This window comes from Mus musculus, chromosome 1, assembly GCF_000001635.26.
Source record: "Mus musculus strain C57BL/6J chromosome 1, GRCm38.p6 C57BL/6J".
Lineage (NCBI taxonomy): Eukaryota > Metazoa > Chordata > Mammalia > Rodentia > Muridae > Mus > Mus musculus.
In genome coordinates, this window is record NC_000067.6 from 155,240,993 (window position 1) to 155,260,826 (window position 19,834).

General features: G+C 48.8%; 1 protein-coding gene and 1 long non-coding RNA gene across 10 annotated transcripts in view; one reads left to right on the forward strand and one right to left on the reverse strand.

Moving 5' to 3' along the window:
• The window catches only part of BC034090 (cDNA sequence BC034090), a 33,169-nt gene extending 28,522 nt beyond the window's left edge, over window positions 1–4,647 (reverse strand). For 5 of the 8 annotated variants that reach the window (XR_003954294.1, XR_387502.4, XR_878643.3 and 2 more), the window contains exons 1-2: window positions 3,194–4,647; window positions 433–1,334 (exon numbers count right to left, since the gene is read on the reverse strand). Coding sequence is in view for 3 of the 8 variants with exons in the window: in XM_006530031.4 (XP_006530094.1) it covers window positions 433–1,334; window positions 3,194–3,237 (946 nt within the window). In the remaining 5 variants the exon portion in view is untranslated. Of the gene's footprint in view, window positions 1–432; window positions 1,335–2,877; window positions 2,948–3,193 lie in introns of those variants that run through there. The other 3 variants (NM_001370865.1, XM_148974.12, XM_030252447.1) reach the window with 3 other exon arrangements.
• Gm31102 lies at window positions 2,137–15,859 on the forward strand. Of its 2 annotated transcripts, none has more exons than XR_878641.3 (4): window positions 2,137–2,487; window positions 15,044–15,134; window positions 15,254–15,350; window positions 15,733–15,859. It is a non-coding gene; the product is annotated as a predicted gene, 31102 (long non-coding RNA). The 2 variants fall into 2 exon arrangements; XR_387500.4 differs by lacking the exon at window positions 2,137–2,487 and adding an exon at window positions 4,687–7,102.
• Window positions 15,860–19,834: the final 3,975 nt, after the last annotated feature.

Genomic DNA, 19,834 nt, shown 5'->3' on the forward strand with positions numbered 1-19,834 from the left:
ACTTGGATTGGTTAAGAGGGTCCACACATGCCCTCAGGTAATGAAACTCCAGAAAGGATGTCTTCCAGAGTCTGAGCGCTCATCGCGGGCAGCAGGATGCTCAGGCTCTTTGGGGATGTGCTTCTGTGTGCTAGCCCACTTCCCACGCTGGGGATGGCACGGGGCAGCATCGTTAGAGGGAGTACAAGAGGCTACTCTGCAAAGAGCCACAAGGCTCAGTGAAGAGTCTCATAGCCTCTGTCCCTAAGCACAAAGAATAGCCTCCCACTGACCTGGAGGGCCACAGGGTTGGAGGCAGTTAGGGCTGCATAAGCATTATAAAAGACCTTACATCCAGACAGTGATTGGGTGGGTGACATTATTGTGCCATCTTTCCACCCTCCCTCCCCCATGTCCTATTTGCTCCAACTCAGGCAGTAAAATAAGGCTCACCTGATGCATCTCGGTCCCAGGATGTCCAGTCTGGGCTCCCTGCTTTGGGAGGACTCTGTCTGGAAACCTTCAGTATCTCCTGCAACAGGAGGCGGTTCCTCTCTACCCTGTCAGACAGGGACAAAGCATTTGCCACAGAGCCCAGAGCCTCCAGGCCCTGAGCTCTCCAGAATGTCTCTGGCTGGTCTGTTCTAGGGATCAAATCCTCCTTAGAGGTTAGGGTTGTGCTGTCCAGATCTTCCTTTGTGACTATCCCATCTCCGAGCGGGTATTGTCTTCTCTTCTTCTGGCTGCTCAAGGGGGTGGTTTTACAGGGACCAGGCCGCTGTGGCTGGACTGCAGAAACTCGATTGTTGGGACTTTCTTGTAAAGAGCCAGACCCTGCTACTGGGTCCTCCTCATGATCAGCCGGCATCCACACTGCTTCTGGAGACCACGGGCTTTGTTCATTCCAGCTCTCAGGGGTAGATGGCTTGGATCCACTGTTCCTGGCAGGTTTCTTCTCATTAACATGTCTGGCCAGATGTCCATCATTAGGGTTCTGAGCATGGGGGACCACCAGGGCATCTGGTAGGCTCCAGGCTACTCCAGTCTTGACTTGGTGGCATTTGGATTTTGTAGGGGATGGACGCTCATAGGAAGTGGGACGGGGATCTGTCCCTTGTTTTCCTGCTGTCATTTTCTCCTTCAAGGCCTTTACCTTGGACTCCAGCACAGAAGGACCTTGGAGCTGCAGCCCCCATGTCCTGGGAGGCTTGGGGGGCATCAGGTTAGATGCTCGGTCTTCCTGGGGGCAGGGTGAAGGTCTCGGGAGAGGTCCACTGTCTGGCTGCTCAGCGCCATCTCTGGCCATGGCTGGAGTCACTTGCGTGGGGCTTGTTGTGCTCCCTGGCCTGGATGCTCTGCAGGAAAAAAGAGAAGCTCAGACCCTGACCCTGGACGCCCCAGTAACCTGCTTGATCTCCACAGTGCCCTGATATGGACCCCTTTTCAAGTGGCATACCTCAAGAAGAGCTGGTGTCCTCTATATAACGTGGACACACATTGAAAAGGACAAGTCACAGGACAGAACAAACAGGTTACCAGCAAGCTTATTTTCTCCTGGCATGCTCTTTAGAGGGCAGGGAGGAGACTGGGGAGGGTGGTTACTGGAGCATGGGCAGTAAACCCCGAGGAAGGAAATAATGCCAGTTTTTCTATTCCCATTTTTAGGGTGAGCAAAACAAGGCCTCAAACAATCCAATGCAAAATGTGAACCATGGTGAAAAGCAGTGTAATTCCCCAACCCTGGGCTAAAGGAGGCCCCAGAGGAGAATGGCAGTGTTGGCTAATGGTCAGTACTCTTCCTTGTGGATGACGGACCTGTCCCTGTAATAGAATGTGTCGCTGCCTGCCAGCTTCATGCCAACCCTAGTGAAAAAGTGTTAGACTAGAGTCAAGCTGTACTCGAAAGAAGTAATAGTGACAGTCACAAACGATAAGCTATCTGCTCTATGTCAAGCAAAGGCTTTTCAAACATGTCAACACTCTCTAAAATAATATATTTATATTATGTCTGTGATAGAATGTTATTTTATATAAATAAAGATATTTATTTATTATATAATATATAAATAAAAATATTATTTTTAACAGATGGAGAACTGAGGCATAGAGAAATTACATCACGTAGATGCCCTGGGGGAGACAAGCTTGTAACCAGAACCTTTCCATTCCAAGCCAGGACTCTCCGAGAACAGTGAGCCTTTAACCGCACCCCTTGTTCTCAGGTAAGACCTGAGTCCGCAGAGGTCCCAAGACTCACTAGAATTATACGGCCCCTTGGTGGCCTGGCTGATTCCAATAGCTTTACAGAGAATGACGTGACAACTGTTTTACTCCCTGTATAAGCTACTGTGTCTTAGTGACTACTCAGAACACTCAGAAGTCACCCTAGTCTACCTGTGTCCCATAGGAAGTAAACTCTCAGCGTGTAAGAATTTGGGCATAGAGTATATATTAGAGGTTAATTATTCCCTTCTCACAATAGGGATCCACCATAAGATGTTCTTAAAGGTAAGTCTCTTAAAGTAATTCATTATAATTATTAAATTAACATGTTTTTCAGAATATACATATTTTATGAAGCAAGATACATATATAACACAGAATTTCACAGCAGTAAATCTGTGAAGTTTAGGGATAGTAGAAGTCATTTTCTCTACTAGATCATCTGGAGCAGCGGTTCTTGGCATCACGGGGTCGCATATCAGATATACTGCATATCAGATATTCACATTATGATTCGTAACAGTAGCAAGATTACGGTCATTAAGTAGCAACGAAAATAATTTTATGGTTGGAGATCACCACATGATAAACTTAAACTGTACTAAAGGGTCGCAGCATTAAGACTGAGAATCACTGATCGAAAATGTACTAGGTTTCTCTTTGTGGCTCAGCTACCTCTTCTCTGAGATCCAATCCAGAAGCCCAGGTTGTAATGTGAGCTTTTAGAAAAATTGATGGGTCAACCCTGGAGCTTCGCTCTAGACTTGTCCGCAGACCTTAAGGAATGAGACAGTCGGGACTGAAGGCCTCCGGACGACCTTCCTGGAAGATGTCGTAACTCCTAGCACCGATGCTCTAACTCAGAAAAAAACCTGGAATGAAAATGGACAGGAAGGGCGAGCCTCCACGACCCTTCCAGCTCTGCGGCGGCCGGAGGTCGGGTGTCCCCGGGTGTGCCCCGCCACCCCGCCCGGGTCCTCTCGGTACTCACTGAGAGCGGCGCGCGGGCTTGGCCGCCGCCTCCATCCCCTCCATCCCTCGGAGAGGCGAGGCCCTGCCCCACTCTCCCCGTCCGGGGCCGCTGCAGAGTCCCGGGCCGGACTCGCCCTGAATTCGGGCGGGCGGACGGGAGTGTGGCCCGCAGGCCTCGTCCCCGGAGCGTGTCCCGCCCCGGGTCCCACGAGGCGAGGCCGGGCTGGCAGGAGTGCGCGGCGCCCCTGGCCCCGCTGGGCGCCTGGAGCCGTAGCGACCGCTACTTCATAGCTTTGCTTGAAGGTGAAAGGCCCAGCCAGCGGCCTCGCGGGCCGGCCTGGGAAGAGAGGGCGAGGAAGGCGAGAGGAGGGGCGGCGGAAGGGGCTGGAGGAGCCGCGACCTCGGCCTGTCCCCACCCCCCAGCCTCCCGCGGCCTCCCAGGGTCGTGGCCACTCGACCCGGGCGCACGCCGGGAGCCCAGAGCCTCCTCGGCTCCGCTCCACTCCTGGAGCCAGGGCCGCCTAGACGGCCGGAGGATGCGCCCTGAATTTGGGGCTCACTGGCTGCCACGGGGCCGTTGTCCCGGGCGCCGATCAGCTCCCTCCCCGGGGACACGGGCGCGAAAGCGGAGGGGCGCCCGGGTGACTCGGGGGCGCAGCCGGAGCGCAAAAGGCGACAAGCTTCAGCCGACTCCACCGGCTCCGCTGGAGCGAGAAGCTGAGGACCGGACTTTGTGTGGAGAACGTTTCGGGATGGGTCGGTGGGCTTCTCCGCAGGGCCGCCCCATCACCCTTGGGCGCCCTCTTAGGTCAAGATCATTCAAGGTTCGTTGAGGCCTTGGGGTAAGCTGGCGTTGACTGCTCATCCGGAGCCACCAAGAGCTGGGCCTGCATTGCCAGCTGCTTGGGGAAGGGACCGCTTCTGGGGCAGTGGAGGATTCCCGAACAGACCTGGGTACAGGCCTCCGTGAAGGAGCCACCAAATGGCTGGCAATTGTGCCCAAATCCATGGAGCTTCCTCTTTCTAACCAGGAGGTGACTAAGTCTCTCCAATGTCCAAACCCATTTTGACTATTCCCCTACCCCCAAAGGAACAGTAAGAAGAACCAGGACATTTCAGACGTCTCTGAAAAGAGAAAGTGGTCTCTCTTCTTTCTTTGGCCAACAAGTTTCACTTACTTAATCTTTTGTGCTGCTAGATGGCCGGTGTAGCTACTGGAAAGGATGCACAAAGCTAAGGTCCTAGCAGAGCACAGGAGAGAGAGGGCAGTTCTACCCCTTGTGCGGGTGTAATCCTGTAGTCCCAGTTGTTCAGAGATTAAAGCAGGAGGATCCTGCTGCAAGTTCGAGGCCAGCCTAGGCAATTTAGTGAGACATGTTCTCAAAAGGAAAAGGGGAGAAATGGGCTGAGGATGTAGGGATGGGTGTAGAGAATTTGCCTATTGTGCAAGAGGCCCTGGGTTCAAACCGAGTCCCATGGAAACAGAAAGGATGTCTATCTCCCTTTAAGGGAGCTGGATGGGGGAGGGAACACCGAGGCAGGCAATCTGGTCTGAGCCGCACCCTGGGAAACTGACAGTAGATTGGCCCAGGACCGGTTTAGGAACCAAGGGGTTTATCCTGGGCAAACCCTGTGTAAGTGAGCAGGTTCAAGGCTCACGGCTCTGTGGAGCAGGGTCTGAAGCGTCTTCCTGCCATGTTCGCAGAGTAAGTTCCTCCACAAGGCACTTTCTGCTCTGGTTTAGTGCTGATCGATCACCATACACTGACAACTCAGTCCCTAGAGTGGCTGCCTCTTGCTGCAACCTCAAGATTCAGAACTATTGTCCCTTTGTACAAATGAGGTGACCAATCGGAACAAAGCTGGTAAATGGCAGGTCTTCAAGAACCCCCGACGGACACGATATTGAGTGTGGTGGTTGGCGTCTGCAGCAGAACATGAAATATTTCGTTTTTGAAAATTCAGATCGAGGGGTTAGAAAGATGCCTCAGTAAGAGCACCTGCTGCTGCTCTTGCAGGGGACTGGAGTTGGGTTCCCAGCACTCATGTGTGTGTGTGTGTGTGTGTGTGTGTGTGTGTGTGTGTGTGTGTATGTGTGTTTGTGTGTGTATGTGTGTGTGTTTGTATGTGTGTTTGTGTGTGTATGTGTGTTTGTGTGTGTATATGTGTGTATGTGTGTGTATGTGTGTGTGTGTGTGTGTGTGTGTGTGTGTGTGTGTGTGTGTGTGTGTGTGTTGGAGTTGGCTGGGCTTCTTACTCCAGCTTCAGGGAGTCTGATGCCCCCTTCTGACTTCCAGGGGTACCTTCACACACATGGCATACACACAAATAAAAATAAAAATCTTAAAAAACAAAAAACCTTCAAGTCAGGTGGTGATTCATGCCTTTTAATTTAAGCACTTGGAAGGCTGAGGCAGGTGGATCTTTTAAGATGTTAGTCTGGGCAGCCTGGTCTACATGATGAGCCAGGCCAGCCAGTATTACACAGTGAGACCCTGTCAAAAAGAAATGATCCAAACTCCTCAAATCAGGTTGGGATGTAGCTCAGTTGGCAGCGTGTTTTCGTAGCAAGCATGAAGCACTGGGTTTGGGTTTGATCCCTAGCACCGAATAGCTGGGTGTGGTAGTGTGTTCACACTTGGTCACAGTACCTAAGAGGTAGCCAGCTGGTGGTTGTTCACACCTTTAATCCTGGCATTTGGGAGGCAGAGGCAGGCAGATTTCTGTGAGTTCAGGGACAGCCAAGGCTATAAAGGGAAACACTGTCTCAAACACACAAAACAAAACAAAAATAGGAAGGACACAAGTTCAGCTCATCCTCAGAAAGAGGAAAAGTCATGACCAACCTTGCAAATGGGAGACCTGTCTCCAAAACCCAGATGATAAAACCTCTCATCGGGGCAGGAGAGATGGCTCAGCGGTTAGGAGCACTGGCTGCTCTTTGTAATACCCCAAATGTGCTGTCAGGTGGTCCTAGCTGTCTCACCTCATTTCTGATGTCCAAGGTGAATCCTGAACACAAGCTAGTCTCCTTCCTGTCTTCCACAGGCAGGGGTATAGTTGCTGCACCCTATAGGAACCTACAAAACTAAGGCACTTCATAGGCTCTCTTAAATCTTGACAAAAGGGAATAGTGTGCCTCCACCTTGGTGGTGTGGAAATCTGGGGTACAAGAGACTTTGGCTTCCTCCCGGCCACGCAGCTGGCGTAGCTAGAGTGTGAACCCAGTCCCATCTCTATCGGTAGATAAGATCTCTATCTATCTGGCTCCCCGGTGGTCTGCTTTGCTTCTTCTAATAACTCAGACTTCCACGGGTAATTCTCCAGGGCTCCTGGCCCCTTGCTCCTGAGGAAGTTAATGACCTGCAAGGTAGATTTCTGAACGTTTCAGTGAAGGTGAACCCTGCCTTTCCCCTCCCCCACCCCTTCAGGCCACTAAGATGCAAACAGTCACCTTTGGTTTACTCATTAGGTTTGTTTGGGCTGGAAGAGGAGTAGCTTCGGATCCCAAGGATCCAAAGAGCAAATTCTTAAAATGCTATGTTAAATGATCTCTGTCACATGGGCATGGCAGCGCGTGTTTACAATCCCAGTACTCAGGAACCACAGCAAAGGGATTGCTGCAAGTTTGAGATGAGCCTGGGCTGTATGAATCAATTACCAAGGCCTGTTAGGGCTACACAGCAAGACCTGTCTAAAAAAAAAAAACCAACAACAACAACCAACAAAGCTTTCTCATGCTAGCCCCGTTTCCGAGGGGACCTCTCCGTTCATCTAAATTCAGCTTATTTCCACAGATATTTGTTGAACTCCTCCGCTGTCTCAGGACTAGAGAACAAAATGAAGCACCGCCGACTATGAGCCTGAGGAATTTCCAGCAATAGTGAAGCAGGAGGAGACAGGATATGCACTTCTGTTGGAGCTTCGGGTCAGTCTAGCACTTGTCAGGTGTAAATTGCTTGCAGGAAGAACTGAATGAAGGGAAGGTGTTGTGTGGGAAAGGGTGTCACTGGCAAACCGGGGCTCCGAATGAGCAGAGGGCAGCCAGAGGGAAATGCATCTGAGAAAGAATAGTGTATACACAGCATAGACAGGTGTGAGCGTGTCTGGTAAAATGAACATAGCCCCGAGGGCATTTGAGCAGATAGAGGAGCCACTCTCTGAGGGGCCTTTGGATGAGGTAGACCCCTCCCTCCCAGGTTCTCCACTGTGCTCTGAACCTCAGGGCTGAGGATCTGACAGAGGAATGAGAAAGATTGCCCTAGCTGGAAGACGGTGGCCCATACCTTTAATGTCCAGCTCTCAGGAGGCAGAGACAGGCGGATCTCAGTGAGTTCAAGACCAGCCTGGTCTACTAAGTGAGTTCCAGGACAGCCAGGGCTATACAGAGAAACCCTGTCTTTTTTTTTTTTTTTTTTTTTTTTTTTTTTTTTTTTTTTTTTTTTTTTTTGGTTTTTCGAGACAGGGTTTCTCTGCATAGCCCTGGCTGTCCTGGAACTCACTCTGTAGACCAGGCTGGCCTCGAACTCAGAAATCCACCTGCCTCTGCCTCCCGAGTGCTGGGATTAAAGGTGTGCACCACCACCGCCCCAAGAGAAACCCTGTCTTAAAAAACTAAAAGAAAGAAGAAGAAGAAGAGGAGGAGGAGGAGGAGGAGGAGGAGGAGGAGGAGGAGGAGGAGGAGGAAGAGGAGGAGGAGGAGGAGGAGGAGGAGGAGGAGGAGGAGGAAGAAGAAGAAGAAGAAGAAGAAGAAGAAGAAGAAGAAGAAGAAGAAGAAGAAGAAGAAGGAGAAGAAGGAGAAGAAGAAGAAGAGGAGGAGGAGGTGATGATGATGATTCTCCTTCTACTTTCCTTTCTGGAGTCTAGTCCAGGAGAAACAAGGTGAGAGAGGCATGTCTGTGTGCATAGACTAAGTGAGCTTCCGACTGGAAGCCTGTCTTTCCCCAGCTCCCCTGGCTTGTCTTTGGCACATGGTAAAGAAGGGAGGCAGCTGGCCACAACAGCAGGGCTTAAGGCAGGGCATCAAAACTTCTCTTCAGCAGGAGCAGAGACAGTGAGACTGGGTTGTTATGGGTTGCTATGTGCCCTTCCAGTGCCTGGAGATCTAGGGCTGAGCAGGATATGTGTGGACTTTCTGGTCACCGACAAAGGACTGATTCCATGGTCTTCCCTGTGGACATCGATTCTTTAGATGGGAAAGACCCAGGATTCCACAGCCTGATGAGCTTGTGGTGTAGTACCAGGAAGTGTTCATGAGCCCCGAAAGACCAATCAGGAGCTGATCTGATGCAATCACACAAGGGTCTTTATTCACAAGCTTGAGCTTGGGCCTAACTCACCACCTACCCACAGAAGAAGGTTCTGGTGGAGAAAAGCCCTGAACACTCATCAGAACAAGGTTTTATAGGAAATGACAAGCGAGGCGTGAGTGTTTCTAGTCTGGCAAGCATCTAATTGGGGGACTATTGTGACCAAACCATAAACTTAACTTTTGTTTTCCTCCTGATTGGTGGTTGTTAGGCAGGGGTGGGCTTGTAACCTGGAGGTGCAGATTTGTTGGGGGAATAACCTAGAGATTGGTGTTAGACATTGGATTTTTGGGGGTGTGGGGCTAACCTGGAGACACAGGTCTTGGGGGGGGGAGTAACCTGGAAACTGGAGCTAGATGCTAGTCTTGTTGGGGTGTGGGTAGACTGGACAGTGGTGGTAGGTACCAGCCTTTTAGTTTATTTGAGTTTAACCTTAGGTCAGGTTTTCTAAGATGGAGTCTGAACCCAAAACCGTTGGTCTCTCAGTGGGACAGTTTGAGACACACAGGTCCCACTAGCCTCAGCTCTCAGCCTTGGCAGCTGCCCTCAGATCCCTACCGTGTTAAGCTGCTTTTCTCTCCCCAGCTGCAGAGGCTGCTCTGGTCTCCTTGCCCTTTGCCCAGGCTCCCCTCAGCTTGAAAAACCCTTGCTTCAATTCACTCAGTCAACGACTCTGCCACCGAGGGTACCTTCCTTCATGTCCTGAAGCCTTAATTCTTATTATGACCCTGTTGGGAGTTGAAGGGTCTTGGGAGGTAATTAGGTCACAAGGATGGGTCCCCGTGATAGGCTGAGGGACTTTACAAGGAGAGATGCTGGTGAGCTCGCCGTCTCTCTGTTAACCTCTTCACTAAGAGGAGATATAAACCAGGAGCAAAGTCCTCACCATACCCAGACCACCCCACCCCACCCCCGCCCCCGACTCACAGATGTCAGGACTATGAGAAAAGAAGGTCTGTTCTTCAAGCCACACAATCCATTTTACCTCTTTTTTTTTTGTCTCCTATAGCCCAGGTTGGCCTTTAACTCTCATGTATTAGAGACACCCTGCTACTACCCCACTGGTGCAGGCTCTATAGCATCCTGCATTTGCCACACTCATCGGAAGCATCCTGTCCTTGTCCTAACACCCTGCCCAGTCCTATGGAAGGAAGCACACAGGTGTTCCCATTAGAAAACCCACAGTCACCACCTCCTTTTCTCCTCCCATAAATTGCCCTTTGTACTCCAAGAACACAAAATGACCCAGTCCCATGACTAGTCTCTCCCAGAGAAATTTAACTTTGGCAGAGCTAGGCATATCAGGACCTGCTTCTGGGTAGGGGTAGGTGACAAGACAAAGGAGCTGATCAAGCTGTGCTTCACCGCCCCAGCCCAGGAAAGGGACCACACTCAGGTGACACCACACTGGAGAAAATTGTAGCCTCCCCCAGCCTGAAGCTCGGCTAGTACAGACATTGTTGCCACTGAGATGGGGCCACCTGCTGTGCGACTTGGCTGGCTTCTTTTGAAGGGTCAACTGCCCTGAGATTCTGCTACCTGCTGAGACCAAGTGCTGAAGGCATGGCAACATGGCAACAAAGCACCAAGGATGGACTGGGGGTGGGGTGGGGGTGGAATGGACCTTCCCCCATATAAGCACAGACTCTTAGTAAACTCACAGGCCTTGATCAGAGAAGAAAAGAAAAGAAAAGAAAAGAAAAGGAGAGGAGAGGGGAGGGGAGGGGAGGGGAGGGGAGGGGAGGGGAGGGGAGGGGAGGGGAGGGGAGGGGAGGGGAGGGGAGGGGAGGGGAGGAGAGGAGAGGAGAGGAGAGGAGAGGAGAGGAGAGGAGAGGAGAGGAGAGGAGAGGAGAGGAGAGGAGAGGAGAGGAGGAAAGGAGAGGAGAGGAGAGGAGAGGAGAGGAGAGGAGAGGAGAGGAGAGGAGAGGAGAGGAGAGGAGAGGAGAGGAGAGGAAAGGAAAGGAAAGGAAAGGAAAGGAAAGGAAAGGAAGGAAAGGAAAGGAAAGGAAAGGAAAGGAAAGAAAGGAAAGAAAGGAAAAGAAAAGGAAAACCCACAGGGGTAGCATATGTCTGATCCTTACTGTGTCCCTGGCAACACAAAAGGTGTATGTGTGTGTCTAAGAAAGAAGTCTCTACTAGACAAGCATGATTAAGGACTGCTGCTTGCCAGGCAGACTTGGGCTGCTTTCAAGGCCTTTGAGCATCCACTCAGAACAGCCAAGTCCCACCCTGGACTCTGAGAATGGAGTTTAGGAGCAAGGTCAGGGTGGGCATTCAGGTTCTGACTGACACACACAAGGCCTTATGCTTGCCTGGGACGTCTCACATTGTCCCTCTTCCCCAAAAGGCCATTGGCCACGGACAGCTGGCAATTTGGAGATGAAACAGCTATCAGGTAAGATAGTGGAGAGAGAGAAGAGGCAACAAGAGAGACGTACAAGTACAATGTCAAAGTAGAGGAGAACACAGAGGGGCGTGGTCAGCAGTGTGGCCGGCCACTGGGTATCTCCAGATGCCACCATGCTTTCTGCTTTGTCCCCCTACACACTGCATGTGTAGTGAGAATCCTGGAATTTTTGTTTCTTTAAAAAAACAAACAAACAAACAAACAAACAAACAAAAACCAAAAGCATAGAACTATTATATATGTATGTTTTTGTTTTAATCCTAAGTGTGGGGGTTTGGGCTGTGTTGTGGCAGCTGACTATGATTTGCCTTGTGCTCCAGCCGAGGCATGGTTTTGTCAGCTGGAGATAGTTTCTACGACTGTGTGACATTTGAAATTCTGGGAATTTTTCAGCGGGTGTATAAATGCTAGAGCCCAAATAGGTGAGGTGGTTGGTTACATTTTGTTAGTGGTTGTGCTCAAAGAAGAAACAAGAAGAGAGAAGTTAGATTCAAGGGTCTCTCTCCCCCTGTTCTTCCCTCGATTCGTCTCTCCCTCCCTTCCTTCCCCCCATCATCGTTCTTTATCTCCTATCCAGTGATAGCAGGTGAAATGAAAGGTGGAGGGGATAAAGAGTGAGAAAAAGAACCCACAAAGTAGCAAAGACCACCAGCTACAAACAAAGAAGAAACAAGAAGAAAGAAATTAGATTGAGAGATCTCTATCTCTGTCTCTCCCTTCTATCCTTCTTTCTCTAGTGACAGGGGGTAAAGGGCGGGGTAAGGGACAGGGAGAAGAACTCACCAAGTAGCAAAGGTCAGCTACAGTACACTTGTGCACACACACATGAGCGCACACATGCACCAGCTCTCCCATGCCACAGTGGCTGCAGCTAAACCCCGTGCAGAGCAGACGGGTGGTTCTTATCTGCCCACTGTCAGCCTCTCCTGCCCCCCGAGATGGGCAGGTCAGCAGCTCACTGGGACAGGAACCTTTCCCAGCTTGGCTGCTTGGCTGCTTCTCACCCTGCCTGAACTGATGCAGTCTTTACCAGGCAGGGGCTGCAGAGCTGGCATCCAACTGCAGTTTTTTATATCATAATCCTAATCACAAGGGAATGACTGGGATTAGGAGAGCCGTCTAATGCTCTGCCACTGGACTCTGCATGAGGCTGTCATTAGCACAGGAAAAGGATCTTTGACCCTTAGGCTGTCAGTCAGTAGTTACTATCCCCTTGGCCTTGTCCACATTCTCAGCTATGAGCAAAAGACTCAGGGAGACGTGGGTGCCATGGAGGGTGACTGAGCGTGGAACTTGTTTTTCATGGCACGTGTTGACCTTGAGAAAAGACAGGAAATGCTCTGTGCTATATTGCTAATTGGCTTAATACATCGCAGAGACGATGAAAAACCTATTCTGGCAACGTTCTCACCGCAGTAGCTCAGTAAAAAGCCTCGACTATTTCAGGGAAAGCTAAAAAAGGTATTTGGCAGGTTTCAGTGTTATGCTGAGTGGAGTCTGCCTAAACACGATAAAAATATCTTTCCCAAATCTTCCATGCCACAGCTAACATGTCACTAAATGGTGCATGCGTCGGTGGCCCTATCAAAGGTGGGGACTGGCAGAGGGCATGTGGAAGCACCGTAGTAATTGACTGTGATCTATAAAAACTCGGCATCACTTAGACGCTCAAAATCGCTACACTTATTAGTGGATAGCGAAGGTGATCGTAGTTTTTACTGTTTAAAGTTGACGTGAAGTTTTGGGTTTTATATTTGTGTTTTGTTTTTGGTTTTTTTTTTTTCACTCTGCCCTTATATGTTCCCTTCCCTCCCCGTTCTTCCCTTCCCTCCTCCACCTCCTCCCCTCCCCTCCCCTCCTCCCCCTCCTCCCCCTCCCTCTTCATCCCTTTCACCCACCCACCCACCCCCACTGCCCCATTTACTAGTCACTTAACTCCTCCCAAATAGCCCTCCTTCTTTATGAGATTGTTCTCCATGAAAAAAAAACGGAAGCACACTGGACACAAGATAGATGCTAAAATGTAAGTTCCTTAAATACAACACTAGTCAAACAGAATCGAAAGAAAAAATATCTTAGGCAAAAAAAGCAGTAATCCATTAGGAGTCAGGTTTGTTTGTGCACAGCTATAACACCAGTATTCTAGAGGCTGAGGAGGGAGGCTCTCAAGTTCAAGGCCGGTTTGGGCTGCATAGTGGGACCCTATCTCGAAAGCAAATGAACTAAAGTAATAATAATAATAATAATAATAATAATAATAATAATAATAATAATCCATCTAGAGATGATCTTCACATCATTAGCCACTTATAAGATAGCACTTAATAGTGATCATGCATATAATACAGAATAACTGGGAACTACTCAAATGTCCATTGGTGACAGAAAGGATAATTTCTGCAAAAACATAAAATGAAATGTTGGACAAATAATGGTTGCAATCAAACATGACTGAGTTTCACTAACGTTTTGTTGAACAAAGCAAATTGAAAACATAAAAAGTTAAATCATGCATACAAAACTCGGGAGACTGCTCAGTGGGTAGGGTTCTTGTCATATATGCAGGAGGACCTGCGTTTGGATCCCCAGAAACCATACAGGAAGTTGGAAGTGGCAGGAAGGTGGAGACAACAGCTTAATAAGCAGCTAATGTAGCCAATAGGTGAGCTCTAGTTCAATGAGCACCTCTCAAAAACAACCAATCAAACTTACAAAATAACACATTAAGACAAAAGGAAGCCGGGCGGTGGTGGCGCACGCCTTTAATCCCAGCACTTGGGAGGCAGAGGCAGGTGGATTTCTGAGTTCGAGGCCAGCTTGGTCTACAGAGTGAGTTCCAGGACAGCCAGGGCTATACAGAGAAACCCTGTCTCGAAAAAGCCAAAAAAAAAAAAAAAAAAAAAAGAAAGAAAACAAGACAAAAGGAATTTGAGGAAGGCACTCAAAGGCAGTCTTCAGCCTTTGCACTCACTTGCATTCATAAACACATAGAACCCTCACACACAAACTTAAAGGATACATTCCTTAAAGGCACATGATGTGGGGTACAACTATTGTGGAAAATAGAACAATACAGATCGAAGTGTCATTCTCAGTGTGAGAAGAGAATTGGGGGGGGGGGTGCTGGCAACTGGGCAGAAGGATTGGAGAGTTCTAAAGGCAAAGGTGGGGCTGAGGGTGTAGCTCAGAGTGTGTCACCAGGGAGGGACACACATACACACACACACACACACACACACACACACACACACACACATTCCTAAGGTGATACTTTGTAACGGTGAACGGAGTGTTACTTTATGCTGTAATACATTTGTGTATCTGTCTTTTCATAATTTAAAAGTATGTTGAAGCCAGGCAGTGGTGGCGCACGCCTTTGATCCCAGCACTTGGGAGGCAGAGGCAGGTGGATTTCTGAATTTGAGGTTAGCCTGGTCTACAGAGTGAGTTCCAGGATAGATAGGGCTACACAGAGAAACCCTGCCTCAGAAAAAATGAAAGTGTGTTGAAGCCATATGAAAGCCTTAAGGTGAGTAAAGCTCTCAGCTCTCTCCCTCGCCTTGCCTGGAGTGCTTCTTCTACCTCCTCTGCCTGCCGGGACATTCCTCAGGCTCTGAAGCAACCTCACAGTGCAGAATTCCCTGTTCACTCTTGACCAATGCTTGCCGCCATTTTAAAGATAGTACAGGGAGATCTCTATGGCTGCCAGGAGACCAGGGGTAGAAACAATGATGATGACAATGATTGTTTCCTGTTTGTGATTTTTAAGATGTTGCCATTTGTAGCCCAGGCTAGCAGAAGCTGGCCTTGAACTCCTGATTTTCCTGTGTCTACCTCTTGAGTTCTGGGGTAGGACACCACATCCTGGGCTTGGTAATTCTCTACTGGCCACTTCACCTCTGTTTTTTTCTAACATATCACACCTGCTGCCCCATTTGTTTGTCAGGGTAAGCCAGGGGCTCCAGGTACATGGGAGCAGAGGTATTTACTTGGGCCCCAGTTGGTCCATTTGGATTCTTTCATTTGAAGCTACCTCCAGGCCACAGGGAGATCTTGTGACATCATTGATCAGTTTGGCATTGGTCTCTTCTGCAACTGCACTGCAGCCAGGTAGATTGGTAATGCTGTCATGTGATCGGGATGTGTTCACCAGGGTCGCAGCTCTGAGGCATGGACACTGAGTATTGAGGCAACAGGAATGAGCCACCAATGACTTCTCAGAGAGAAAAGGGAGGAGTCAGCAGGTGAGACCCCTTCGGAACACTGCTGCGGTCCAGCGACAAGGGAGGCCTGCTTGGGAGGGCAGCTTTTGCTCCAGTATTCTCTTGCTAATTTTGCTATTGTCAATGTGTATTTTTAAAAGGAGTGATCTTCGGTGAAGATTTCAAAGAAACAAGGATCCTGGATATATCCCATCAGCTCTTTTGACGCATCTGCCTGCCAGCTTTGGCTGAGTACAGGTGAAAAGAATTTCTCTCAGGGTTATTCAGAACAAAGCACGTATTTTTCAAGATAGGGTCTCAGCAATCCCAAGCTGGCCTCTCAGTCACTATTTAGCCAGGGATGATGTTGAACCTCTCATCCTCCCGCTTTGTCCTGAGTGCTCAGGGTCCAGGTGCGCACCACCATGCCTGATTTCGTGTGGGGGCCTGGGGTTGAATTCAGGTTTCGTACATGCTAGGCAGGTTCCGCCAGCTGACCAGCTGAGCTACATGCTGACAATTAAATGCATTATTTTGGGTGGAGGGGTCAACCAACAACTGAAATGGGGGTGGAGGGTGAAAATGGACTTTCAGATGAACTGGAAAGACTCTGAGTGTCCTGTCTTACTCCTCTTTTTAGGACTGTTTTACAGGTAGCGTTGGCTTACGTGAGCTGGATAGCAAGCCCAGGACACCACACATGGTAGGCAAACACTCCCACTGTCTTAGGGTTTCAGTTGGGGAGGAAAGGGTTTATTCAGCTTATACTTACATACTGTTGTTCATCACCAAAGGAAGTCAGGACTGGAACTCAAGCAGGTCAGGAAGCAGGAGCTGATGCAGGGGCCATAGAGGGATGTTCTTTACTGGCTTGCTTCCCCTGGCTTGCTCAGCTTGTTTTCTTATAGAACCCAAGACTACCAGCCCAGAGATGGCACCACCCACAATGGGCCCTCCCACCCTCAATCACTAATTGAGAAAATGCCTACAGCTGGATCTCATGGAGGCATTTCCTCAAGGGAGGCTCCTTTCTCTGTGATAACTCCAGCTTGTGTCAAGTTGACACACAAAACCAGCCAGTACAATCACTGAACTACACCCTCAGCCCCTTTTAAAATTTAAAATTTTACTTTGAGACAGGGTGTGGCTAAATTGCCAGACTAGACAAACTCACCATCAATTTAGGACTGTTTTACAGGTAGCATTGGCTTATGTGAGCTGGATAGCAAGCCCAGGACACCACACATGGTAGGCAAACACTACCACTGTCTTAGGGTTTCTACTCCTGCACAAAACGTCCTGACCAAGAAGCAAGTTGGGGAGAAACTCCTGCCTCAATTTTGAGTAGCTGGGATTACAGGAATGCACCCACCATATCTGGCTACTATTTTATGATGTTATATACTTAAGAAGACTAAGTCATAGAAATTATTTTACCACAAGAACACGAATTGTTTGGTGGGACTGCTCCACAAACCCTGAGCTGTTTGGCAGTTTTCCATGTGTTTATATATTCTCAGTATTTCTGATGACCAACACTTGGGATGCTCTTTTAATCAAATTGTGTTACTTAACAGACTTCTCATGAGTGAGTGACTTAGATAAAAAGTTCCATTGCTAGGGGGTTGGTTAAGAGCACTGACTTCTCTTCCAGAGGTCCTGAGTTTGATTCCCAGCAACGACATGGTGGCTCACAACCATCTGTAATGGGGTGCCTTCTTCTGGTGTGTTTGAGGACAGCAACAGTGTGCTCATATACATAAAATAATAGCTATAGTGTACTCATATACATAAAATAAATAGTTTGTTTTAAAATTTTCATTGCTAAAATTCCTTTCCTGTGGGAGACATGAACAATGTTTACCCCTCCTCCTAAGGCCAAAAACAAACCAAGACACATTCAACCAAAGGCCGTTCTGGGGAGCCAGGGAGTTTATTAGATGAAATTATACACAGAGCAATGGGCAGAGAGTTCTGAGTAAGAGTATGGGTGGTCTTAATGCAGCCACACTAGAAGGTCTGCCCCCAGGATAAAGACTTCCCCAGAGCTAGATAGATGAAGCCTCCCTCCTCACCTGTCTATATCTAGCCCTCCCTTGAGACCAAGAACATTTAGGGCAGAATTGCAACAGCAGGTTTGGAGTGGCTGGACAGTCAGGTGAGAGTCCCAAGATCTTCCAGGATCCTCCTTCTATGAGGGAGCAAGCTTACCTGTGATGTCCCTTTTTAAGTAGACACAGCCAAACTCATGAGAATGGTGGCAAATCAAAGGATAGTCTCATACCACACTCACTTCCCCTTCTCTTCTGGAAGGTTGCCTGAGCCCTGGAAGGGGTGACTTAGGTGTGCAACTATTCTCTCATGAGAGTGAGGTACCAAACTCTGGTGCTCTCTCATTCATCCTTCTGTCTCCAGAACATGGCTGTTGGCAAGTCTCAGGGGCATTCCTTCTCGACTACAAAACACCACAGGAAAAGGACGGGAAATGGAAAGTCGAAAAATCAAAACAGACACAGAATATATGGATAGCCTATGTCTGTAAACACAAATGCCTTAGCTGGTACATCATTTAACAAAGCAATAGCGGGTTCATCTCCACTGAACTATGACTCCCCTGGTCATGTGCTTTGTCTAAGTTCCCAGTATTGAATGTGAATTTCCCCCTGCGGAGTGGGCCTTATGTCCAATCAGAAAGTTGGTTCAGTCCATAACCACATGTGCCATAACCATTGTGATGGTTTGTATATGCTTGGCCCAGGGAGTGGCACTGTTAGAAGGTGTGGCCTTGTTGGAGTGGGTGTGTCACTATGGGTGTGGGCTTTAAGACCCTCATCCTAGCTGCCTGGAAGTCTGTGTTCTCCTAGAAGCCTTCAGATGAAGATTAGAAGTCTCAGTTCCTTCTGCACCACGCCTGGCTGGATGCTGCTATACTCCCACTTTGATGATAATGGACTGAACCTTGGAACCTGTAAGCCAGCGCCAATTAAATGTCCTTACAAGAGTTGCCTTGGTCATGGTGTCTGTTCACAGCAGTAAAACTCTAAGACATCAATATTACACTAGCTGGCACATCTCACCTAGCGCTTCTATCACGGGGCACACAGGATCCGTGGCCAAGGAGGGCTCTGCTTTAATTCTGTCCATCACCCTTTGTAGCACATTCCAGCCCTGTAGGAGCTAGCAGGCAGGGAAGCAACAATTCCAGCCCAGTCCCAGCTTTAGTTTTCTAAGTCCCCAAACCAAAGCGTGCGCTATGCCTTGATTATCCACAGACCCAGAACACAGCCAACCAAGACCTCCATGGCCTTGTGACCAACAACTCCTAGGGATGTGACCCACTCGCTAGCACGGGGATTCCTAACAATCTCAGTGCTTCTGGGAGCATCTGTCATCACCTTCTCAAGATGCTTGTTTACTCTTTAGTGTTTACAGGCCAAGACTGCTGGAGACTTTTTCTAATCACCTTGGTGGGTATTGCGTGAGCCTTACATGACCATCACTATCCCAGGAATGCCACAGCAACACCTGGCTTTTGTTCTCTTTCTGAACTATTGGGCCATGGTCACTTCTACAGGGTCACTCATCTCTAATGGGTTTCCAAACCTGCAAGACAAGCAAAGGTTGGTCTTATGCAGTTTTCTACAGATGGGCAGGATACTAATGTATATTCCTGAACCACCATTCATCCCATAACAAATAGTGGCATTATGCAATCTGAAAGCCTGTTGTCAGTTGCCCTGAGCAAGTATCAGGTGATCACAGAAGTTCCACTAAAGAGATCTTAAGACAAACATGAACAGGCCCTCACACACTGTGGAACGGTTCCGTCCTTTTGCATCCATTGCTTTAACTGATCAATGTTGGGTACAGCAGCATGGGCCAGAGGCACTAATTTAGCACCCTGGTCATTCTCTCTGAGCCATTCCACTTTCACACCCTGGAGTTCATCCATGGTGAATGATCAATTCCATGATACCAGCCAACTGGGCATCATCCATTGCCCAGTTGGCTGGTATCATCCATCATCCATTGCTTTTCTCGTACCTAGTTCTCTCAGTAGTGCTTGTCACCATAGTCCTCCATCTCATGGCACCTATAAGGACCTCCATTGGTGATGATCTATCTCTAAGGGCTCAGATAAGCCAATTCATCAGGGACCAATACCCCTCCCACTGCCTCAGGTTATGCAGCCTGTGTCTTGAGGGTGGATGTGTGGTTGTGTTGCTCAACTTGTGTGTCCATAGCACTCAGACCTATCCTGTCTGCTCATAGTTCCCACAAGCCAGACTGTGAGACATACTTTCATTGCTTGTTTGGAGCTTTCTCCAAATTCCAGGAACTCCAGTGCTGAATATCTTCTTCGATCACCATCATCTCTCACCACGTCTCACCAGATTTCCCCTTTCTCTGTATCAAAGGTTACACCTGAGGGGCATCTTAGTTACCTGACTCCTCTCATAGATCCCAAATCTGGGGGTTGCAGTGAGGGCTCATTAGTAGAAATCATTTGTGTTCACTTTACCCCTGAGCCTCCTGGAAAGGCTAGCCAACACTCCCATCTCATTTACCAGTTGGTCTTTTTTCCCCATTCCCCCACCACTTCAGAGGTGTATGTGGAAGATGCAGTTCCTTCCTTAAACATACACTCTAAGTCTGGGCAGCCATCTCAGCCCCAGACGTATTTATTACTCCTGGTGGTGGCCAGGCCACCTCTGCAACCACCTGCCAATACTCTTGTCTCT